The sequence below is a fragment of the Polypterus senegalus genome, chromosome 12 (genome assembly GCF_016835505.1).
Source record: "Polypterus senegalus isolate Bchr_013 chromosome 12, ASM1683550v1, whole genome shotgun sequence".
Taxonomy (NCBI): Eukaryota; Metazoa; Chordata; class Cladistia; order Polypteriformes; family Polypteridae; genus Polypterus; species Polypterus senegalus.
Window position 1 is genome coordinate 77,373,757 of NC_053165.1, and position 23,616 is coordinate 77,397,372.

General features: G+C 46.0%; 1 protein-coding gene across 1 annotated transcript; it reads right to left on the bottom strand.

The window, feature by feature from the left end:
• Positions 1-6,068: 6,068 nt before the first annotated feature.
• LOC120541116 (complement C3-like) lies at positions 6,069-23,610 on the bottom strand (the record flags this gene model as incomplete). The annotated part of the gene is made up of 13 exons (XM_039772449.1): positions 6,069-6,439; positions 6,993-7,128; positions 7,498-7,581; positions 10,228-10,314; positions 11,880-11,969; positions 19,049-19,154; positions 19,597-19,686; positions 19,776-19,863; positions 21,255-21,306; positions 21,673-21,763; positions 21,903-21,962; positions 23,097-23,255; positions 23,335-23,610. Coding segments are annotated over 13 exons (1,461 nt in total), but the record flags the coding sequence as incomplete, so codon positions are not given.
• Positions 23,611-23,616: the final 6 nt, after the last annotated feature.

The following is a 23,616-nucleotide window of genomic DNA, read 5'->3' on the forward strand; positions in this document are numbered from 1 at the left end:
AAACAGAATAGGTGAGGAGGGTTAGTAACGAGTTACAACTATCATGTTACTGATGCTTTAGTGCTAACGACAGTTAATCAGCAGCTCTAGTCAGGGTGTGCTAAACTGAAGTCGTGAGCCTTAAAAGCTGAGCCCGAAGGGGCATCTCTTACAGGAGCCGGCAGACCACTCTTCAGTTTAGGGGGTCCTGTAACTAAAAGCTCGACCTCCCACTGTTATCCTTGGAATCCTCAGCAGACCGGCATCTTGAGATCTTAATGTGCACTCAGGTTTGTCAGTCATGATAAGTTCAGACAGTAAGCTGGACCTCAGCCATTTAAGGCTTTATCAGGTCTTTAAGGTGGGGTGGTCATAAGTACACCAAATCTCACTTACCCCCTTTAAAACAGCCTGCGAGGGACAACACGTGACCTCAGGAGATGGATGCCAATTGGCGGGACCCCTGGAATCTGAAGTGCTCTTGGTGGCCCTGCCACAGGTTCATTCATCGCGCAGACAGAATCCCCTCAAAGTATCTTCACTGCGGTCACTCGACCACTCGACTTGTGGGAACGTCAGCTTTATGGGGTCTCAGTTGCTCAACGTCTTAATGTTTCGGCAGGCATCCTCGTCTCAAACGTATCTCAAGGTTTGAGGTCCTGTGTCCATTTCACGTAGCCAGTTGGCTGGACGCCGCCCTAACCAATAATTCTCTGCTACTGATTGGCTAATGAAAGAGTAGTAAAGGAATGCTCCGCCCCAGATTGGTATGTTTGGGTTGTAGTTGGTTGTGGTGGACAAGAGAAATGTGTGACCTCCCAGCCAAAGTGCCCGCCGTCTACTGAGAATATCGACATCGCTGGAATGCGAGGACCACTCGCTCGCTCGCTCGCTCTTTCCTTATAAAGCAGACAGGATGGCACCTCAAGGGCCGTAGGCGTCCTCTACGAAAGGTCATTTCGATTTATCGATATTTAAGGGTAAAAATCCCTACAACAGAAAACCTCAAAAACCCAAAAATTTCAACATTAAGATTGGGACATTCTAAGGCACTGTGTCCCCTTTTTGTCACAGCGATGACCGCAGTTGCATGAAGGGATGTGCTGTTGTATGCAAATGAAGGGCATCAGAAGACCCAATGAGAGACGCATTAGCAAGGGCGCTCTAGAGCTGGCCAGGTGCTGTGGCTGTGAGTGTAGTCCACTGCGCTGTCTGAAGGATGTGCCCCCTCTTACATGGGCGGTGGGCTTACTATTACTTGGCACATCTGACACATGGTTGGTTCCATTTTTGTTGTTTATTTCCAATTGGCACACAAGCTGGTAAAGTGACTTGCTCAGGGTTACACAGTGCCAGTAGCAGGATTTGAACCCACTGCCAAAGTCTTCACCACTACGCCACACTGCCCACCAATAATATCAGCTGCTGCTAAAAACCTTCAAATACTATACAGACAGCTACAGAGCACTCCTGGTGCCCCCGACTAGCTGATGGCACTGTAAGTGAACGCCATGTCGTGTGACCAAGGGGGGCCGCAGATTAGCGGTAATTATTCTGAAACCTCCAAGGCCCATGCTTAGCACTACTGACTACTCTAACAGCTGGCACTGCCCGCCATTTCAGCAGAGGGTGCAGTGGACACCTTGTTAGAATGTGTGCAGCAAACAAAGTGCAGCTCTCATCATCAGGGGCCTCATGTATAAACGGTGCGTACGCACAGAAATGTTGTGTATGAATGTTTCCACGTTCAAATCGCGATGTATAAAACCTAAACTTGGTGTAAATCCGCGCTCATTTCCACGGTAGCTCATACCCTGGTGTATGTAAGTTCTCAGCTCGGTTTTGCAGACTGGCGGCACTCAGCGTCAAAGCAGTGCCACTGTTCTCGTGTGGTTTATCTTTTTTTATCAGATCCGCATTCCTGACGCGGCTTTATAAATACACCGAAACTAACCGCATATCGTTTATTAGTGTAACGCATCTGATTGTAATTAACCAGTAACAATATAATGGTGCACAGAATGGTCAGACTGTTCTAAATACCAGAACTGCTTTAGCGCTGTTACTCTCACTGCACCTTCTTCTTCTTCTTTCAGCTGCTCCCGTTGCCACAGCGGATCATCTTTTTCCATATTCCTCTCATTGCACCACTCGGAGTATTTATATCACTGTATCTGAGTGGGAATCACAGCAGCCAATCGGAAAGAGAATTATCAGGATACAGCATCAAGCACACGCTGCCTCAGCCATGAGCACAGTCTATTTGAACTGCTCTCATACGTTAAACACTTCAGAGCCTTTCCTGTGCGGACCTCGCGGTTCACAAAGAGTTTCATCCCAAGAACTCTAAACGCACTCAGTCAGCCATCAGGTGCTCCTCGTAGACCTGTTAGGACTCATAAGTCCAATCACCTCACCTCACAACCTGCGCCACTTTATAAAGCGCGTATTAACATATGATGATGAGATCATTTCAGATGAAATGCAGAAAAATAGGTTTATTATATTATACAGATAAAACATTAACTTCATTTAAATAATCTATATTGTTAATAATTAAACATCTGAGGACACGGTGCCACAGCGCTAGCGATGAGCTGCTGCTCCGTTCACGGATTGTTCCTGCCTCTCGCTGTATTCTTACTATGGCTGGAGCGACACTGGAAGGACAGATGGATAGAATAATTAAACACGTACTACAAAGATATTTCAATGTTCCTTAAAGGTTTTCAAGAATCGTCATTCTAAGCTTACAGATGACTTAACGTCCATTACAGAGCTGATTGTGTGGTGATTGAGTATTTGGAGAAAGAAAAGGAAGGACAGGAATTGGATGTTAGTACGTCTGAGAGAGACAGGACTGCTGCAATAAATTATTTCATCGACAGTCGCGCACAATCACTGTGCCACCGTGTTCCCATGTTTAATAACCTGCTTTAAGTCTTATCATCATGAAAATGATATCACGTATACATCTCAGTATTTTAGTTATTCAGAGAGCTGGAATATCACGAATGTCATGGACTCTGCGTCCTGTCGGCAGAAGAGAGCCGGTTTAAGAAGCACGTCGTGATTCACACACACCGAGCACATAGAAGATCAAATACTAAACAAAGCATTCAACGTGCGACTTTAATTACGATGTGATTTGAGAAACTAGTAACTTAAACGATTTTAAGATGAAGTTTATGATGTTCTACTTTAATGACAAAATAAACTACGTGATTAAAGTGGAAATTTCAAGATTAAAGTTGACATTTCGTGCTTTTTTCCCACTGCGTCCCTATTTTTTTTCTCTGTACTCTAATAAGCTGTCATGTGACCCTCAGACGGTGGGCTACGACTCTCCTTTTCACGGCGACTTTGATATCGGACAACTTCTTTTTTATTTCGGGCACTGCGTGACTTTGTGAACTTGAGCTGCCGAGTTTCTCCGACACGCTATGTCACTCGATCAACTTCCTTTTCTTGTTTATACCACTGTTTTCTTTGCCTGCACTTGGTATTCGCTGAAATTCTTCTATTTTCTCCCGTGTTTTTACTAATTTCTTTTCACAGAAGGCTGAGCTTAAGGACTATTTGTATTGATTTTCATATATTCGGAGAGGTGTAATTCTGGGAGGAGCTGGGGCAGGACAGTGGGCGTGTGCACGAGTGTTACTTTTCATGCTGATCGGGATTTATGGGGCGGAAGAACATGGAAGATGGCGTACGCACAGATTCCTGCATCTGGATTTTTCTGTGCATACGCACATTCCCGCTTTTGTGCTTACGCCATGTTATAGTGTGAGTTCTACGCATGGCGTTATACATGAGGCCCTTGGTGAGCAGTGGCACCAAGTGGCACACCTGAGTACCAAGAAGAGAAACAGAATAGGTGAGGGTTAGTAATAAATTAGAACTGTCGTGTTACTTCTGTTTTAGTGCTAATGGCAGTTAATCAGCAGCTCTAGTCAGGGTGTGCTAAACTGAAGTCGAGAGTCTGAAAGCTGAGAGCAAAGTGGCATCTCTTATAGTAGCAGGCAGACCAGTCCACAGTTTAGGGGGTCCTGTAACTAAAAGCTCGACCTCCCACTGATATTTTATTAATCCTTAGCAGACCAGCATCTTGAGATCTTAATGTGCGCTCAGGTTTGTCAGTCATGATAAGTTCAGACAAGTAAGCCGGACCTCCGCCATAAGGCTTTATATGTTAAAGGAGGATTTTGAAATCTGCCCTAAACTTAACTGGGAGCGAGTGTAACGACTCTAGAACTGGAGTTAAGTGTTTATATTTTCTTGTTCTTGCAATAATTCTTGCAGCCGCAGTTTGGATTAAACAGCTTGAACATAAAGTGAACACCACATTGCAGTCGTCAATCCTACTAGAAATAAATCTAAGAATTAACTTCTCAGTGTCCCACTTATTTAGAAAACGCCTTCATGTCCCAACATTTTTACGGTGAAGAAACCTGATTTGGACAGCTTTGTGACGTGCGCTTTTAATGACCTGCTAGAGTCAAAGAGAACTCCGAGATTGCGGGCTGATTCAGTGAAATGAATGGGGACTCCAACTGAGTTAAATGATGAGAAGATATCGTTGTGATCAGCGTCACTGCCTCCAATAGTTAACAGCTCTGTTTAAAGACGAGTCGTTCTCGTCCTGCCACTCCTTTAATTCACTAACACAACTAATTGAAGATAACATCAGAGAAACTTCATTTGAGCGAAAAGAAAAGTAAAACTGCGTCATCTGCATACGAGTGAACATGAACATCTACTGTAATGAGAGATCCCAGTGGAGGCCCGGAAAGTGACAACAGTAAAGGGGTCTGAGTCTCGAGCCCTGCGGGACACCATATTGAACTTCTGTGTGTAATGATGGAGTCCTGTCAGCACATTTCTGTACGTATTGGAATTGATTTGATAAATAAGAACTGAACCAGGTGAGCTACATCACTTCCTGTGAGCCCAACGTCATTTTCTAGGCTGTGCAGTGAAATCGAATGGTCGATGGCGTCAAACGCTGCGCTAAAGTCTAACAATATCATTACAGCGGAGTTTCCTTCATCAGAGGATATCAGAATGTTGTGTTAGTGCCGTTTCTGTACTGTGACCAGCACAGAAACCAGACTGGAATTTCTCAAATAACTTGTGATGTGTAAGGTGTGACTGAAGCTGATTGGCGACTACTTTGTCTAGTATTCAATTTGAAATGGGTCTATAATTATTAAGTATGTGTGGGTCTATGTCTGACTTTTTAAGTAACAGTTTGATGATGGACACTTTTAGAGCACCAGGTACTGTGCCATGCAATAATGAACTATTGATGATGTTTAGAAGAGGCGCTGCAAGAACATCCATTGCACTTTTTATGAGTTCAGGGATCAGGTAGTAGGTTTCATTTTAGAGAGATGCTGAGATCTTATATTTTTAATTTTCTCATCGAAGAAGTTCATAAAGTCTGTACTGCTAATATCTGTTGGTATTTTGCTCTGTAGATCTGAATTCGCAGTGAGGAGACCCGTCTGGGTTCACTTCCCAGGTCCTCCCTGTGTGGAGTTTGCATGTTCTCCCCGAGTCTATGTGGGTTTCCTCCCACAGTCCAAAGACTTGCAGGTTACGTGCACTGGCGATCCTAAATTCTGCTTGGTATGTGTGTGTGCCCTGCAGTGGGCTGGCGCCCTGCCTGGGGTTTGTTTCCTGCCTTGCACCCTGTGTTGACTCCAGCAGACCCCCATGACCCTGTAGTTAGGATATAGCGGGTTGGATAATGGATGGATAATTTAGCCACTGTTCAAATCAGTACCTGAGGGTTTTTATTATTGCTATCGATTATTGTAGAATAGTAGTCTGAGCGAGCTTTAAAGAGAGCTTTTCTATCTTTTTTTACATTCTCTGTCCATGCACTTTGAAAGACCTGCTGCTTTGTTGTTCTCCATCTCATTAAACCCGAGAGAGTAAAGAGCACAGCTCTCGTTCCTAAGGACACACTCAGACAGTTCTGTGATGAATGCCAACTCTGACATTTTGTTGGTCACGACTTAAACAGCTTGCTGAGGACAATGATCTGACTACACTTTAAAATAAAAAAAACAAAACAACAATTGTGACCTTTTCATAAGATATTTTATTTCATGTTTGGATGAGAGGAACATTTGCATAAAAAAAAATTTGAGCATTAAGAGCTGGGAGAAATTAAGATGGAACCGTGAGGCTGAGCTTTGACGGAGTGCTCCAAGTTCACCGTTCGCCGAGTCCCGGTCGATGCAAATAACGACGTGTTATTAAGGAGAAACTAGAGAGATGTGAAATACAAAACATTCCTGAGAAGGTGGCTTAGTTGGGGCACCCAAAGTCGCGCAGGTGGTCAGCGGCCCCCTTAATATCTTCGCATGTCTTTTTGTATTTGGGGTCCTGGCATTCTTGGCTTGATGGCCACCACTCAATCCACGTCTCTGAGCCAAGGATGTAGGAAATCCTGAGGAGGAAAGACAAAGAAGGCCATCATGAAATAACAAGTCAGGGTCACACCGTCATGGAGAAGGGTGCCCGCTGGCAGTAATCCCCTTCCAAGGACACTTAAAAAGGGGGTCCAAGAATGCAGACCCCAGGGGAGACGGGAATCCCCCATGATTCTGTTCTTAACACCTATGGGCTATACCTATGGGATATGGTAGGCGTCACAGAACACCCAGTGGAAATGAGAACGCCCACCGACTGGCATTTTCTTTTCTCAAGACCTAATTTTAGACCATGGGGCTCAGACCACTGAGTGGACGGCCGACAAACACAAGCTATGAAGAGAAAAGACTTTGCTGAAAAGTTACATCACTTGGACGCCATTTGTGTGAAGTTCAAATCCCATGGAATTAAGAAGCCCCTTCAATAGGAATGATGTGTGTCCCCAAGCCAGGTGCCCCTCTGGAGTAACACGTGGGGTTCAAATAATCCCAATGCTATTTGGGGGACCACCCTGGTTTGAGTACAAATGCTAAGGCCTCATCAAATATCCCAGTGCAGATGAAACTTACTCTTGTCCTTTGAGCCACAGATCGTCCATTTTTCCCATTATCAGGTATTCCTTATTTTTTTCCAGGTTCAAGGTTTTCTTGCAGGACCTGTGAGAGATGAAGACTCTTCTTTTCCCTTCGGGATTTTCATCAGTACCTGAAAGTGAAATCACACAAACAGAGGACGTGACCATCTGAGAGGAGGAATGGAGCGTCTCCCAGCATCCCTTAGGCCTCCTGAAATATGACAGTTCCTCCTGGCGACTCTGGAAACACATTGGGGTGAATCCATGAATGGCCACCTGACGCAGTACAAGATAAAAGGTGCAGACCACCATGTGGAGATGTAACATTCACTCCGCTCCGGTACAGAGTACTCAGTACTAAGTGAATTATAGCAAAAAGAGCCTGATGTACTGAGCGGCACCTGGCATCACAGTCTCTGCTGTGCCCACGGCGGACACACGGCCAAGTAAAGCAAGAAGACCAGGCGGAGTACGACACTGGCACTAAATGAGAGGCCTACCTTCTTTAATGACTGACACAACATTCATTTTGTAGAAAGAGTACTCGGCCTCCTCGATGGTCTCCAAGAGTCGGGTTCGGTACACTGCAAGGGCAAAGGTGACAGGAGTTAGACACACCAACAACAATCATGAGGACTGGCATCCAAAGTCGGGCATGTGGACGCTGTTGTGGAGTTCTGTGTACATATATTGTGATGTGTGAGTTCAGCTTTATTGTTGTCAAGACAAAGCATTTAGGGGGCTGCCACTCAGACACACGCAGCACGCAAGCAGGGACGATGATGTCATCGTGCATTCGCTCCCTTCTCAGACCAAAAGAGCCCAAACAGGAAGACAAGTGAGAAAGCGAACTCACAGCCCGGTCAGCGGCGGGTTTTAAACGTACCGTGTATCAACCAGTGGGCGATTGACTCGTCACAGTCGGAGCCTGCGGGCGCGAGCTTTCAGCGGAACTGCCTGCGTTAAGAGACCGGAGTGTTGGCGTGCAGTGCAGCTGTGGGGTCTCAGAAATGTCACAACACATATTGTAAGTGCCAAGGAGGAGAGACAGGCTTCATGACAGGGATGGAGGAAGATTTCTTGCCCAGCTGGGATGCCATAATGGAAGGATGGCAGGAAGGGAGACACAACCCGGCTGGGATGCCCTGCAATCTTAGTCCCAGTGGGTTGGAGTGGGGGATTGTAGATGCCAGGAGCAGTTCATTCCCCCACACAGCAGGTGGCAGTGGTCCTCTGGGCCGATCCCAGTTATGACACCTGCTGGGAGGCAAGGGATCTGGAGTTCAGAAATGTGCAGCCCTCTCCGGGTCCTTTAGAGTGTGTCATGCTAGGGCACTGCCAGGGGCGGACTGCTCCAGACTACCAACACAGTGACACCCGAAGCAGTTAACAGTCCGGTTTAAAAAGAAGACCCCAGCGTCACCTTGAAGAATCAGAGTCAGGAGGCAGCAAGTGACACAAGACTCTGGTGACTGTCTATTCTGGCTATGCTCGCTGAAATGAAATGGTGACAAATACAATCCTGGAAATGTGCGTCTGTGGTTTGGGACTCAGTGGCACCCCCTCGTGGTTACAATACATAAATACCATGTAAGAGAGGGGCGAGGGAACTCTCTGCTCTCCTTCAGCCGCTCTGACGTACCGATGCAGACACAGACATGACAGCTCAGGAGCCTGTAGACGGCCCTGCTTATCACATCCACGCCATCTTGTAGTGCAGAGGAGCCAACGGGAATCCTGGGGGTCTTATTACAGCCAAATACTCGATAGGAGTAGACAGACGTCAACATAAAAAATCCTTTCCTTCACGGCGTGTTGGCACCAGTCGTGTAGAGCTGGGATTTCTGTCCGGTGCACCTCCACGTCATCGTACTGCCCTGTGCTGCACACGTCTGAGAAGCGTTACTGAAACTAAAGTGCTGCTCGTCACTTGGAATTAGAAGCTGACTAGATATACAGTTAGGTCCATAAATATTTGGACAGAGACCACTTTCTTCTCATTTTGGTTCTGTACTTTACCACAATGAATTTGAAATGCTCGGATCAACTCCAGGCCTTTTATCTGCTCAATTGACGTAACGATGGACTTGCCCACACCTGCCCATGAAATAGCCTTTGAGTCAATTGTCCAATTACTTTGGAGCCCCTGAAATGAAGGGATTGTGTTTGTTGTTTGTTATTTTGATCCTCCTCTTCTTGACTTCTCAAGGTCTAAAAGCTTCATGCCCACCTCTCAATGCCCGCCATGCCCTTTGTCACCTTCTAGTACGATTTCCAACTTTTCCTGATTCTTGGCGATTTGTTTTCCTCTCACATCCAACTCCTTGGTAGAAGTTTTCAAATTGCTGCCCCCCCCGACTAATCTGCCCGTTTGCAGCATTGCCTTACATTCTGAGTGGATTGGCGGACACGTGCAGGCTCTCCATGCCCCTGGACATTTTCCTTCAGATATTCTCACTACCTCCACCTGACTTCTTGTTGTGTTCGCGAGGTTCTGTTGTAATGTCACTGACCTTGTGAAGCCCCCTACGACCGTGAAAAGGGCACAGAAAAGGAACAGCAACACCAAGCTCCAGATGCTAGAGAGCGTCCATGAGACCCACACCTCCCTGGGCACAGCCAAGGGTCCGGCTCTCTGTGCTGTAAGGCACCATCTGCACCACCAATGCCAGCATTCGGTTTTCAGGCTCTCTCTGGGTGGGCTGCGTTTCAGACTTTACCTTTAGCTTGAAGCCATTTATGTTGATTCAGAGTTAGGTTTGAGAATGGCTGCCAGTGTTTTAGTATTCCACAGAATGATGTAACGGACCCCCCAAGCTGGTGGGAGTTAAACTGCAGGCTCCTTACCCATTGGAGGCCCACAGTGTGCCTGCCAGCCTGCCCTTCATTCATACGTATGTATGTAAAGTCTACTGGGCTTGTCGACGTGTTCACTGGTGAAAGTACCACAGCAGAGATGCTGTTTCGTGATAATAATCAACTCTTACGAGCGCCTAAACTGCCAACAGCGGCTGGCAGAAGATACTGAAGACGACTTGGCTTGTCAAACACGTCTTACCCACGTGGAGCAGAAGTTGAACGACTGTGAGAAAGTACTGCGTGGGGTGACAAAGCAGAGATTTCTGGACAAATGGACGGTAAGCTGCAACAGAGCAATATGGACAGAAAGAACAAAACAAAAGACAGGAGCAGAACTCAAACAACAAGAAAAGAGCGTCGTCCATCTTTACCATAATCGACTCCCGCTTCACAGGCCATCGTCACTCGGCCCGCCTCTCCCAGTCTCCCCTCGTTCTTCTTCAGCAGGCTGCAGTTTTCTACAAAGAAAAGAAAAAGTGAGAGACAATCAGGACCACCTGGACTCACTGGGGGGCTCAAGGGAGCACTGGAGAATGTGGGGGGCTGCACAGGCACTCCTCTCGTGACCCGACTCAAATCTGAGAGCCAGCAGTGTAAAGTGTGCCAGCCTGCAGGACATGAAAGCAATCAGTGGATTACAAATAAATTCATAAATAAAAGTCAGCAAAGCGAGGGGCACACAGGGGGGCTGAGCTGACTTGGGCCTTTCCTTGTCCAGCATCTCAAGATGGCGGCTGAGTGCCGTGTGCCTCTTCCTTCTCATCTCCGCTCTTAGATCATCAGCACGGCCTTCTGGAGTCACGTCAGGCGGGACGCTGCCTTAGCTGAATGCTGAACGCCTCACTCTCCCCACGTTACGTTAAAATGGACCCTTGTAAGTTCTCTTATCTCTCGGCCGAGGGATCTTCAAGTTTCACTCACTTCAGATTTTATTTTGGACCTCTGAGCTGCCCACCTAAAGCGGAAACTCAAAGTGCAGCCACAGCACTTTAGGCCACTGTCAACTGAGGCCATGACCCGTCCATCCATCCCGCTATATCCTAACTACAGGGTCACGGGGGTCTGCTGGAGCCAATCCCAGCCAACCCAGGGCTCAATGCAGGAAACAAACCCTGGGCAGGGCGCCAGCCCACCGCAGCGAGGCCATTATTTATTGCCTTTATCACTTGTTGGGTCTACAAGGCCTACATGTGCTTATCTGGGCAAAACGACGCCAGCGATGGGCTTCACAATACAAAACCACAGAGAGAGTAATATCAGGTCTCGCCTTACGCTTCGCTGAGGGACGGGCCTACATGGCGAGGCAGCCTTCAGCCCCAGAGCCAGTGGGCACAGCCGCCATCACTAGATGACAGCCCAGCATGGAGCGTCTGCCAGCCGTGTATTATGTAACATGAAGGCTGGGTGACAGCCGGCCGGGGACCTCGCCTGGTCGGGACGCCCTTTTGAGGAGAGGACCAGGGGGGTGGACGTATCAACAACAGACACGAGAGGGCAGCCCCCCTGGTTTGTATCAGGGTCACGGGTTTGGCATTTAGCAGCCTGTGGGCATCACCAGGGGGCGCCTGGACAGTTCCGGAGCCTGGGTCTGCAGCACTTCTGCCACACTGGGTCGGGTATAAAAGAGACCCCTCACTCCACTCGGGAAGCCGGAGTCGGGAGGAAGAAGACGGAGCTTGTGGGAGAGGAGCAGAGACGGCCAGATGAGAGGAGAAAAGGACAGGACTGAGCGTCGGGGCTGCTGGGTGCACTGAGGGCATCGTGCTGAGCTTCTGGACGGAGTGGTGATGTTGTGTCTCAGGGTCCGATCTTCTTCAGCTGCGATAGTCGGTGACGTCGATGGGACGGCAAACAAAGAACAGGCTTATTATCTATGTAAAGTCACACAAGCTGCCGCCGTCTGGTTCACTCTGTCTACTCCATAGCTGACATCTGGCCCATGACGTGACTTTTATTAATCAGCCTTGTGCGCAGTTACACTTTTAATCGAGCGCGGACCTGATCACACGTGTGGAGTAGTTACCTTCGGCACATCTGCATACTTGCTCTTGGCAGATTTTGCTGAGTAGCCCAGTTTCTTTGTCTGGATGGTAGAATCTCTGGCAGCGTTTGTCTAGTAAAAAAGAAAGAAACAGTGAAGAACTGCATCAGGTGCTGCTGTCTGACACGAACAGATCATTGTGAGCTTCACATGAGCATCAACTGAGGCTGGCTGATCATAACGCGAGCACAAGAGGGTCTCTCAATTAGGCAGCCATTGCACCCCACACCATTCTGGGCTCCTCTCCACTAAATGGCAGAGAACTTGTGACCTTCTCTTTATTAGGGCCCTGAACTGGAAAAAAAAGTCAAACACATCTGCTGGCGAGCGTCCACTCAACAACGTGTCAAAGCTGCTCGGGGTTGTTAGCGTCACGGGCTCCATTACTGCAGCGCTCAGGAACAAGACCTCATCTGAGCATCCGCTGTGAACGGGCCTAACTTGGTCACATCTCCATGAGATCCTCCTGCAGCTGAGATGATTGGCCTCACTTTGTGCAGTCTGCAAGTTTTAGGTTTTGTGCCCGCTGCTGCCAGGTCAGGATTCATCATAAAAGAGCCATTCTCCTGAATATTTGACTAGCTGACACAGCATAATCTATAACCCCCGTAAGTAGAATTGTGTTGGCATATTCTTGGCATTTCTTTGAGTAAACCTTATTCTTCAGTTAGTGACAGCCTTGCCACGCGTAAGGTGTAGAGGTGTACGGTTTTAAACCGCGACTGTGCCTGAGGGCCTACGGGCTCTCTGAGTGTGTGAATACAATGCTGATGTGAAGACTGTGCCGTACGCGTAAGGCGTACAGACGACGAAATGAAGAACCTTTAAGTACAGAAATAACTCAAGCTGAGACAAGATACATTTTTCTTTTCTTTGCTTTTTATTCTACGTGTGTAACGATTTTTTCTTTTATTCTTGTGTGGATTATTTGCTTTTAACTTTCACTAAATATTTTTAAAATGGACTGAGAGATTTCTTTCGCCGCACGTTTTAACCGTGCTTGACTTCGGCGACTACAGATGAACACACCACCGTGTCACGTAAGCTGTTTTGAATATTTCCTTGAGTCTTCACATGGTACCGTCTAGAACACGGCTGTCAAACTCCGGTCCTGGAGGTTTTTATTCTAACCATCTTCTTTATTAGTGACCAGTTTTTTACGGTTAATTAACTTCTCTCGCCTTAGTTTTAATTAACGTGACTCAGGCCCCTTAGTTATTTCTTTTTCCTTAAATTAGCAGCCAAACAATCATGAGACACAAAACAAGCCACCACATGAGCAGCTCACCTGTGCCCGTCACACAACAGCTGACAATAAAGAAAGGTGAAGGTCTCGGTGAGTTTGATCTCTCAGTTCACCAAAACATTTAAATGGAGTTCTTAAGAAGAACAGAAAATGAAGAGTTCTGGAACTGTCTGCTGTGCCAACGAGCCATGGAGCTAAATAACTGGTTAAGTTAACAGCAAGAATCAGCAGCTCACTAACAGATTGCTTGGTTGGAGTTTGAAATCCCAGTTTAGCTGGTCATCTACCTGTTGGCTCGTCTCACATCTCATTTCTGTTTGGCTGTCATTTAATGAAGAAAGGAATCAATTCAGAGGACTGAATCCTTAAAAACAGGGCTATTAAAATGAAGGGGAAAAGAGTTCATTATTAATGAAAACGGCTCACCGATTAGGGAAAGGGTTCAAATGAAAACCTGCAGCCGCTGCGGCCCTCTCGTCACCCCTGGTCTAGAATGTGCACGTTACGTACCGTATACTAAGAGCTGTAATTACGTTCACTTTACGCTCACCACTGCACCCTGCACACGTCAATGGACTCCCAAACTGTAAGAACGCTGCTTGGGTTGTGTGTGTTTGTTGACTAATCGCCACGCCAATGTGACCGTGTGCCTCAGAGTGCCAGGCATTGGACTGCCAGTCTACTCAGGCATGATAGATTGTGGTTGAAGAAACTCTTCAAAACCTCGACGTGGTAAATGGGAGTCTCAGAACAGGCAGACGGGTCACTTATGGAGATTTGGTGAATACGAAGTGGACGACGGGCACCACTACCCCAGAGAGGCTATTGGCAGCTTAATTTGAAAATGGCCTTTACATTTAGAGCTGAGAGGTTTCTCAAACCGTCGCATATGCAGCTTCTCAGACTGCAGCTAAGCACCAAGGTCCAAATCAACTGAGGCTTTGTGTCGGGCCCAAGAGCTCTGGATAATCCCTAAATTCTGCTACTTTCATGTCAAAGCGCTTTGAGGATATATAAATAGAACTACTATATAAAAAAGAACTACTATTATTACTAGGGGGCTTCGCTCGCCAACCCCAAGGAGACGCGGCCGCTCCTCCGAAAGCCCTCATTACCGGTGACACAATGGGAGTCGAATAACCGGCGCTACTTGACCTCCTCTTTGCTCGATCAGATGTTGGCTCGCTGCTGCTCCTGTGCGGCGTCATCGTCATCTCGTGGGGCGCTTCGATCTTTTTAAAGTCCCTCTTCTCCCCCAGACATCCCCAAACACTATCCTGTCTCTTTTCGCAGTAATATTTTCCATTTGTTTGCGCTGCTGCGATCTTTACTCTCATTATTTTTGAGACTTTTGAATTTTACGACCTCCATTATCTCTAACCTGCTCTGCATGTGTATCACGGCACTTGTGTCTCAAGGCTGTAAGTATGCCGTGACTTGCCCGTGTCGCGGGACGTGAAAGTGTCTCTCTGTCGTCGTCTCTACGTTTCTCTTCAAAAGATCTCGTCTTGTCGCAGGGACAAAAGTCGTCTCTTTTTTATAATAGAGAGATAAGAATGTAATTAAACTAACGTCTGTCACCACGTCACACATTGCTGTGCAGGTAATTCGTTATGAAATTTGGGCAGCATTTTTAAGATGGCCTAATTCTGAATGATGTGATTGAACAGTCACAGAGAAGTCGCCACTCCGTCTTTCTTCAATCACCTCCTATGGCAGCGCAATTCAATTACAATTTCAACTGTGCCGGATTTTCACACCAAGAAGTTTAGCTGGGCCAGACATTTTCAGCAGGCGGTAAGCCAGCAGGTAATGACAAATTTGACATTTTTACAGAAATGAATGTATTTAAAAACAAGTAGTGTTTATTCATTGCTTCCCTTTTTAAAATCTGACACAGGCACATCAAAAATGTATTAAAAAAACAACACAAAGCTACAACTGAACAGAATCTGAAGTAGCAGAAATACTTTTTCCCACTTTTGAAATAAACAAAACAAACATTTTGCTCACATCTCAAAGTGCATAAAATAAAAATTAAAAAATGCACAGTATTAGTAATTACATTTGTTTCTCTTTTGAAATTTGAGACCCCCCACAGTTTAAAGGGGTGGTCATGACGGGCAAGGGATTTGTTTTTTTTTTTTTGTCATGGAACTTCACTCTTCTGTTCGCACGTTTCTAATCGCTGATGTGTTACATTTGAGTTCCAACGCCATTCCTGTTGAATTTTTTTTCCCCAGAGGCTGCACGTATGGAGTGAATGTGGATTAGTACATTTATTTTAAAATGTCTTTGTACAGAGCTGTTGGATGTCAAGTAATTCATCATTAATTATAATTATTATTTTTACTAAATCAGTTGACGAGTTCCCGTTGAAGAATTGATTAGTAACAGAACATACTGTGCGCCTGAAGTAATAACTAACCAAGTGCAATTTTTCGATACCATTTTAACAACGTTTACTGTCTGCTGTCGATCACTAAGCACCCTGGTAAAATGACAATAATACACCTTCAGCCTTAAAACGCAGACTTCATCACATCGCTGTGTATGACGAAGCAGCGGGCAGGCGACTGCTCGCTCATGTTTACTGACAGACAGGCCGGTATTTTGCATGGAGTGTTCGTTAAGTCAAAAGACTAGTGATGGGAAGTTCGGATCATTTTACCGACTCGGACCTTTGAGTCTCGTTCAGCAAAATGAACAAATCATTTTTCGCGTCATTTCGTTCAATTCTGTTTCCGGCTCAGACTGCATAGTTGCTGGTTGATGACCAGTTGCGTCATATCCAGCCTCTCGTTGAAATCCAGCCGTCCCCTCAGCAGTGCCGTATACTTAAAAATATTTTCCCGCACGCATCTCCAACTCTGATGCCATTTTCACCGCGACTCCCTCACACCCAGCGCGGGATATAAAACAACCTTCATGCAGCTCAGGGATATGCTAGGGGAGCCCGTACCGACACATACGCTCAACAATATATATATATATATATACAGTGGAACCTCTAGATACGAGTTTAATTCGTTCCAGCACTGAGCTTGTATAGCGAATTTCTCGTATCTAGAACAAAACGTCCCCATTGAAAATAATGGAAATCCAGTTAATCCGTTCCGCACGCCCAAAAATATCAACATAAAAATCAATTTTCCTAACAAATAACACTGATAAATAAGCGTGGATACACTTTGTCGGCTGAGCGTCATGTGATCATAACTGAGCTGATGGTTCTTCGCTCTCGTGCGCGTCTCCCTCTCCTTATCTCTCTTGCTCGCTCGCGCGTCTCCCTCTATCTCTTTTCGAGGGTAGAGAAAAGCCAAGTAAAATGACCCCTTTTATTGGCTAACTAAAAAGATTACAATATGCAAGCTTTCGAGGCAACTCAGGCCCCTTCTTCAGGCAAGAATGCCTCGAAAGCTTGCATATTGTAATCTTTTTAGTTAGCCAATAAAAGGGGTCATTTTACTTGGCTTTTCTCTACATTAATAATGGCTAACACGGTACAACACCCTCGTACTCCTCTTGAGGGCAATCGTCTCCTATTCTCCATCTGCATGTCCGCAATATTTTTGGATACGCTTATACGGCGAACTGCTACAGCGAAACAATGAAATCACAAGCGCACAAACGCGTAGATCCTCACGCTACGGGAGAACAAGGAACACTGAGTGAGCTGGACGGGCTGGCAGCGTCAGCTTGGGTGAATCCCGAGTCGAGGCGGATTGGGAAATAACCACAGCCTGGCTCGTGGCTCATTACGCGAGCCAATACTCGTATTTAGATCCAAATTTTTCGCTCATACTTTCCTCTTATCTTGAATTTCTCGTATACAGAGGTGATCGTATCTAGAGGTTCCACTGTATATATATATATATATATATATATATATATATATATATATATATATATATATATATATATATATACACAACCGGATTCCAAAAAAGTTGGGACACTAAACAAATTGTGAATAAAAACTGAATGCAATGATGTGGAGATGGCAAATGTCAATATTTTATTTGTAATAGAACGTAGATGACAGATCAAACGTTTAATCCGAGTAAATGTATCATTTTAAAGGAAAAATATGTTGATTCAAAATTTCACGGTGTCAACAAATCCCAAAAAGTTGGGACAAGTAGCAATAAGAGGCTGGAAAAAGTAAATTTGAGCATAACGAAGAGCTGGAAGACCAATAAACACTAATTAGGTCAATTGGGAACATGATTGGGTATAAAAGAGCTTCTCAGAGTGGCAGTGTCTCTCAGAAGCCAAGATGGGTAGAGGATCACCAATTCCCACAATGTTGCAGAAAGATAGTGGAGCAATATCAGAAAGGTGTTACCCAGCAAAAATTGCAAAGACTTTGCATCTATCATCATCAACTGTGCATAACATCATCCGAAGATTCAGAGAATCTGGAACAATCTCTGTGCGTAAGGGTCAAGGCCGTAAAACCATACTGGATGCCCGTGATCTCCGGCCCTTAAACGACACTGCACCACAAACAGGAATGCTACTGTAAAGGAAATCACAGAATGGGCTCAGGAATACTTCCAGAAACCATTGTCAGTGAACACAATCCACCGTGCCATCCGCCGTTGCCAGCTGAAACTCTACAGTGCAAAGAAGAAGCCATTTCTAAGCAAGATCCACAAGCTCAGGCGTTGTCACTGGGCCAGGGATCATTTAAAATGGAGTGTGGCAAAATGGAAGACTGTTCTGTGGTCAGACGAGTCACGATTCAAGTTCTTTTGGAAATCTGGGACGCCATGTCATCCGGACCAAAGAGGACAAGGACAACCCAAGTTGTTATCAACGCTCAGTTCAGAAGCCTGCATCTCTGATGGTATGGGGTTGCATGAGTGTGGTGGCATGGGCAGCTTGCATGTCTGGAAAGGCACCATCAATGCAGAAAAATATATTCAGGTTCTAGAACAACATATGCTGCCATCCAGACGTCATCTCTGCATTTTTCAACAAGATAATGCCAGACCACATTCTGCATCAATCACAACATCATGGCTGTGTAGGAGAAGGATCCGGGTACTGAAATGGCCAGTCTGCAGTCCAGATCTTTCACCTATAGAGAACATTTGGCGCATCATAAAGAGGAAGGTGCGACAAAGAAGGCCCAAGACGATTGAACAGTTAGAGGCCTGTATTAGACAAGAATGGGAGAGCATTCCTATTTCTAAACTTGAGAAACTGGTCTCCTCGGTCCCCAGACGTCTGTTGAGTGTTGTAAGAAGAAGGGAGATGCCACACAGTGGTGACAATGGCCTTGTCCCAACTTTTTTGGGGATTTGTTGATTCTGAATCGACATATTTTTCCCTTAAAATGATACATTTTCTCAGTTTAAACTTTTGTTCCGTGATTTATGTTCTATTCTGAATAAAATATTAGAAGTTGGCACCTCCACATCATTGCATTCAGTTTTTATTCACGATTTGTATAGTGTCCCAACTTTTTAGGAATCCGGTTTGTAGATAGATAGATATATATATACAGTATATACGCCTTTTGCATCTGTTACAATATACTACTTTAAAGTGTCAATGACAATTCGCCACTGGCAAACTAAGTAGAAATGATGTTAGTCAAACTTATTTTTGGTCGCATTTGTGATCATTTTGGTTGAAGTCTGGAGCCCTGGCTGGGCCACCATTTGAATAGGCCTGTCCTATACTGATATGGTGACGATATGGTGACGATATGGTGACGATATTCATTACACTGACTGCTGGAAGCGATGGGTTTGAAATGTTTTCCATCAAAATATAGCACACCAATAATCGAAGCATCTGTTTGAGCAGCATTTTATAAGACAGTAACCCAGAGGAGCTGAAGCCCGGCGGCTCGGCGGCTCGGCGGCTCGGCGGCTCGGCGGCTCGGCCTTACCCATCTCGTAGTACTCATAGATGGTCACTGCTGCTGGCTGAATTAAGCCCACTTCATACATCTGATGGACTTTAAAGGAGATCTCATCCCAGCGTTTATTGGACACCTGTGAAAAGACACTTTTGAATGCCCTTACTCTTTTAGGGTGCACTAAGAAGACATTTCAGCTCAAAGATGCTTTAAATATCGACGTACAGATTAAAATGCCCGCTCAGAGAGCTTATTACAGTGCAAATGTCAAATCAGAATTCAGAGTTCAGACTGCCAGGTCAGAGCTTTTGATCTCCGAAAGGGAGTTCAGTGGTCGCCACATTTCTAAGTCTGGTTTCTGGTTACTTAAATTAACTTAACGTATTGACAGAAACTAAATAGTCGCCCTGTCAGTGTCTTTTGAATGGTCTGCTGTCTAATGCACTAAACTCACGAGGTCCATCGTGGAACCAAAGCTCTGAGACAGACGCGCTAAACACAAAGTCATAAAACTATCAGGGTTTGCATTCATCGAGACGTAAGGTTAACACACAAGCGACGACACACAAAGGAGTTACCTTGTCTAGGTACAGGATGAGAGACCCTTTGTTAGAAAGCGCCTTGTCAACTTCAAACTTTTGAATGTATTTGTCCACTCCGTTCGCCAGCTGTGGTGTAACAAACAACATAGATTCCTTAAAACGACAAATCTTTTCCATAATGAGGTAAGCCACACTAGAGACGGAACTGAAATTACCTTTCCGAGGTCGGTTTGGTCAGCAATGAAGCCCGTCAGCATCGTGATGTCAAGAATGGACATGGTGGCGTCTCTTTCACCTTGATACCTGAAATCAACAAAGGAGCAAATGGGGAAAATAGCAAAATGGCAGTTCTCGGGTATTTGTAGCAGGATGACTCTTAGTTACTCTGTGAAGTCCAACTCACAAGATGTACGGAGAAGAGACAAACATGCGTGGTCTTCAAGACCATTACAGGCATCGATTGACAAACTAAAAAGGCAAATCGCACACCAAGGACACCTAGTGGTGAATAGCGGGAAGGGCATTTAAGACTGAAGCGAGGAGGAATTGTGGGAATCTGCTGAGACGTGTCGATGAAGCTGAAAACTGGGACAACCTTTAAAACGTCTCTGGACGAGATACTGGGAGAGCGGAGCTGCTAGCTGGACGAACGAGCGGCAAACGGACGCAGTGGTCTCCTCTCGTTTGTCAAATCTCTTCTGTTCCAATGTAGCCATAGTGGCCGAGGTGTTAAGATTGGTGTCATCATAGCGTGAAGGATGAAGTGACAGAGCAGCTACTCCTTCATTTCAGACGTAACGAAAAACAGTCAGACATTTAAACAAGTCACGGTAAAGTGATATAACATAAAAACTGAAAAAGGAATATAACGACTACGAATGAAGAGGAGTTCATTGTCACCAAAACAAGAATATTCAAAAACGTCAAGCAGTGACCCTTTGGGCGACCCCCAAGTGAGTTGGCTCGTCGGCCATCGCTAGCTGTGAAGTGGTGTTGTGTTTCTTCCAGCACGTTAAATGTTATATCAAGTGAAGTTGAAGTGTGGCCAACATAATCCCCGCCGCACGGCCCTAACACAGCAAACACGTAAGTCACTTGGAAGTTACGAGGCGAGCCGTCCAGGCGGCAGCGTGACGTGCGTTTGAGTCGTCTCTCCTCGCCACGCACAGCATTACAGCAGCATTTATTACTACAGCAAATGACGGAGCTCAGCAAGATGAAGAAAGAGAGAGAAAAGAAAAACATCAACGTTAGATTAGGAAATCCTCATTAAGAAAGAATGAACAAAATGTGCAGGGGCTCCGAGGCCTTGAGACCACCGGGCTTCCTTCTCCCTGCCGCGCCTCTCATTCTCTCCACTGTGACTTTTATTTCAATGCACTTCAGTACAGTGCCCACCGTGATGGCATTGAAAGTGAAGGGGCACCTTAAAGGCAGCAGTTCCTCCGCTCAGCCTTTTCTCGACATGCGGTGTATTTGTGGCGTATCCTGACTTATTACGACTCTTCAGTGCTGTCGATGCACCCGAGAGCAGCTCTGTGACACGAGAACTGCCGTTTGATTTGTCAGCTGCTAGACGCCAAGTTACGTGATGGTCACCGTGCCAGCGGAAGCACATTTCCACTTGTCGCTAATCACAATATTTCCTAAGTTGTGAAGAATTACAAATAACAACAAGAAAGAGTTTTACTTACGTCATAGTGGCGGTGAATATAAATGTTCGTATTGCTCCTTCAGGCTTCTTGGCTAGAAGTCAGAGAATAGAATTATTATTAGCATTCCATTCCGTGACGTGCGACTGCCCCACGAGTAAAGTCTACGCGTCACGCCTCCCTCTCGTGTTTGAGTGGCATCGTGGGCGACATTTCCCTCTCACACTGTTAGCGCTGCAGTTTGTCCTGCCTGAAGTCTGTATGGCTGTCCTGAGGGTTTCCTCACACGCTATCTGGCTGAGGGACTGCTTAAGTCGGCCTGCTGTGCCAGTATGACGGGCAGGTGCCCAATCAGGCAAGACCCCCAGAAACAGCAATGTCTGATTAGATTATGACAAAGACAAAGACCATCGATGATCTAAAGGTTCAGGGGGTCTGACAAGGAGCCTGGAGTTCTCACCATTGGGAACTTCTTTCATCGACACCTTCAGCTCAAACTTCTTGCATTCTGTAATGTTCTGTTCCACCAGAGCGTAGTAGATACTCATCACCTGTCGAATAAAACGTTTACAAAACATGACAGTCTTTATCACGTATGCTTTATATTCGTCTAGGAGTGCGAGTGTGCTGGAGGACAGGCCTGCCAGATGGAACATGCGATGGCTTTGGTGACTTTAGTGACATACTTACCGACATTGCTCCCTGGCCAGTTCCTTTTGCAGCAACGGAGATGTCCTTGTCAATGTTGGTCTAAATTTAAAAGACACGTTTATTTCATATGAGCTTTTCCAGCGATACAACATGTCTGCGTAACGAACAGCACCAGTAACAGTTCAGAGAGAATGCAAGCCAACACAGCACAACATTCTCAGTTACTCCAACGTGGTGGACACTCAACCACCAAGTCTGCTTAAGAAGAAGAGAATTATTCAAATTAGAAAAGGGCAATGACCAGGCATGCCGTCTGTTCCTCTAAAATCACTTTGTAAATGGGAGGCGTCCCAGGCCTGTCCGACCAGGGGGTCTCCGGGTAGATTAAGGCCGCGCTGGAGGGATTGTATCTCTCGACCACCCTGAGAATGCCTCAGATGCCCCCGGAGGAGTCGCAGAAGGTGGCAGGGAAAAGGGACCTCTGGGAGCCTTTGCTCAGACTGCTGCCCTTACTATCCAGAACCAGATACTGTAAGCAGCAGAAAATGGACAGAAAAATGAGAGACTACATCACGTTAAAATGCTGGGAGGCAACACACACAACTCAACGATGTTTTCAGTTTCGAGAGACGCCAAAATACAAGCAATTACGCTTTATGAATAATACGCTCAGTTTCATGAAGGTCGCTGTATCTGTGAATGCGCTCCTCCCCGACCTCACACGGTGCACGTTGTCCGTCTCTGTCTCCCGGGCCGGTGACATTCAGTGTTTTACATTATTAAATCCTCAATTCAATATCCTACTGTCAGACTGAATATGGGGATGAAGATGCTGCTCCTGGTCCATTTGTTTGGCCCTCGAACGTCCGATCTTTCTAAACACACACGTCTTTCTCTGTCTTACATCTGCCATCAAGAGAGGTCTGAACGTTTAATCTCACGTCGAGGCCGTCGCCTGTGTGCCATGCTAGCCCGATTTCCTCATTCATTCAGCGCCACTGCCTACTTTTGACAACTGGCTTGTTTGGACATTCTGCCAAAGCGGTGGCGAGCAGGGTGCAGTCGGATTAAAATGACAGGACAGGTGGGTCTGAAAAGCGGTCTTTCAGAGAAATATTTATGGACAGGCCGAGTGAAAAAATACAAATGCACACCAAACACCGCAGATAAAAGAACCCAAGCAAGTCGTCAGAGCCATGCAAAGCACAGAAGGCCCAGCACAGCGGCGTTTACCTTTTCTGATCGTGCAAGGAAGGCATTTGCCTTGTTGATTTTCCATTTAGTAGGCTTGGTGCGTCCAGATATGGTCAGCTCGACATCCAGGTCAATTTCCTGGTACTCTGGCACCGCAGTCAGGTATTCAGCCATTGCTTGAAACACGATGATGGTGGCCTGAATGAGAGACAGGTGAGCGAGCACACTAACAGCATACTATTAATCTGAAGAGCGGCAGAACATCTCACTGAAATACCTGCGTCGACTCAAATCCTCCTCCATAAAACCTTTGTTCTGTCAGCCATTTCACGATATTTCCAGATCGGTCGTACTGCCCGATTTTCACAGAGGCCAGAAGGGCGTAGGCAGTGGCTTCAAGAGTGAAGAGACGAGAGCCTCCATCCCATTGGGTTTTATCTGCGACACAAAAGGAAACAGCCTGGTGGTGAGGGAGTGTGACGAGACCTTGAGGTGTGTGTGTGTGATGGTAAAAGAAGAGCCAGGGTCTCTCCGATGGAAAGTGCCGGCCATAATAAGA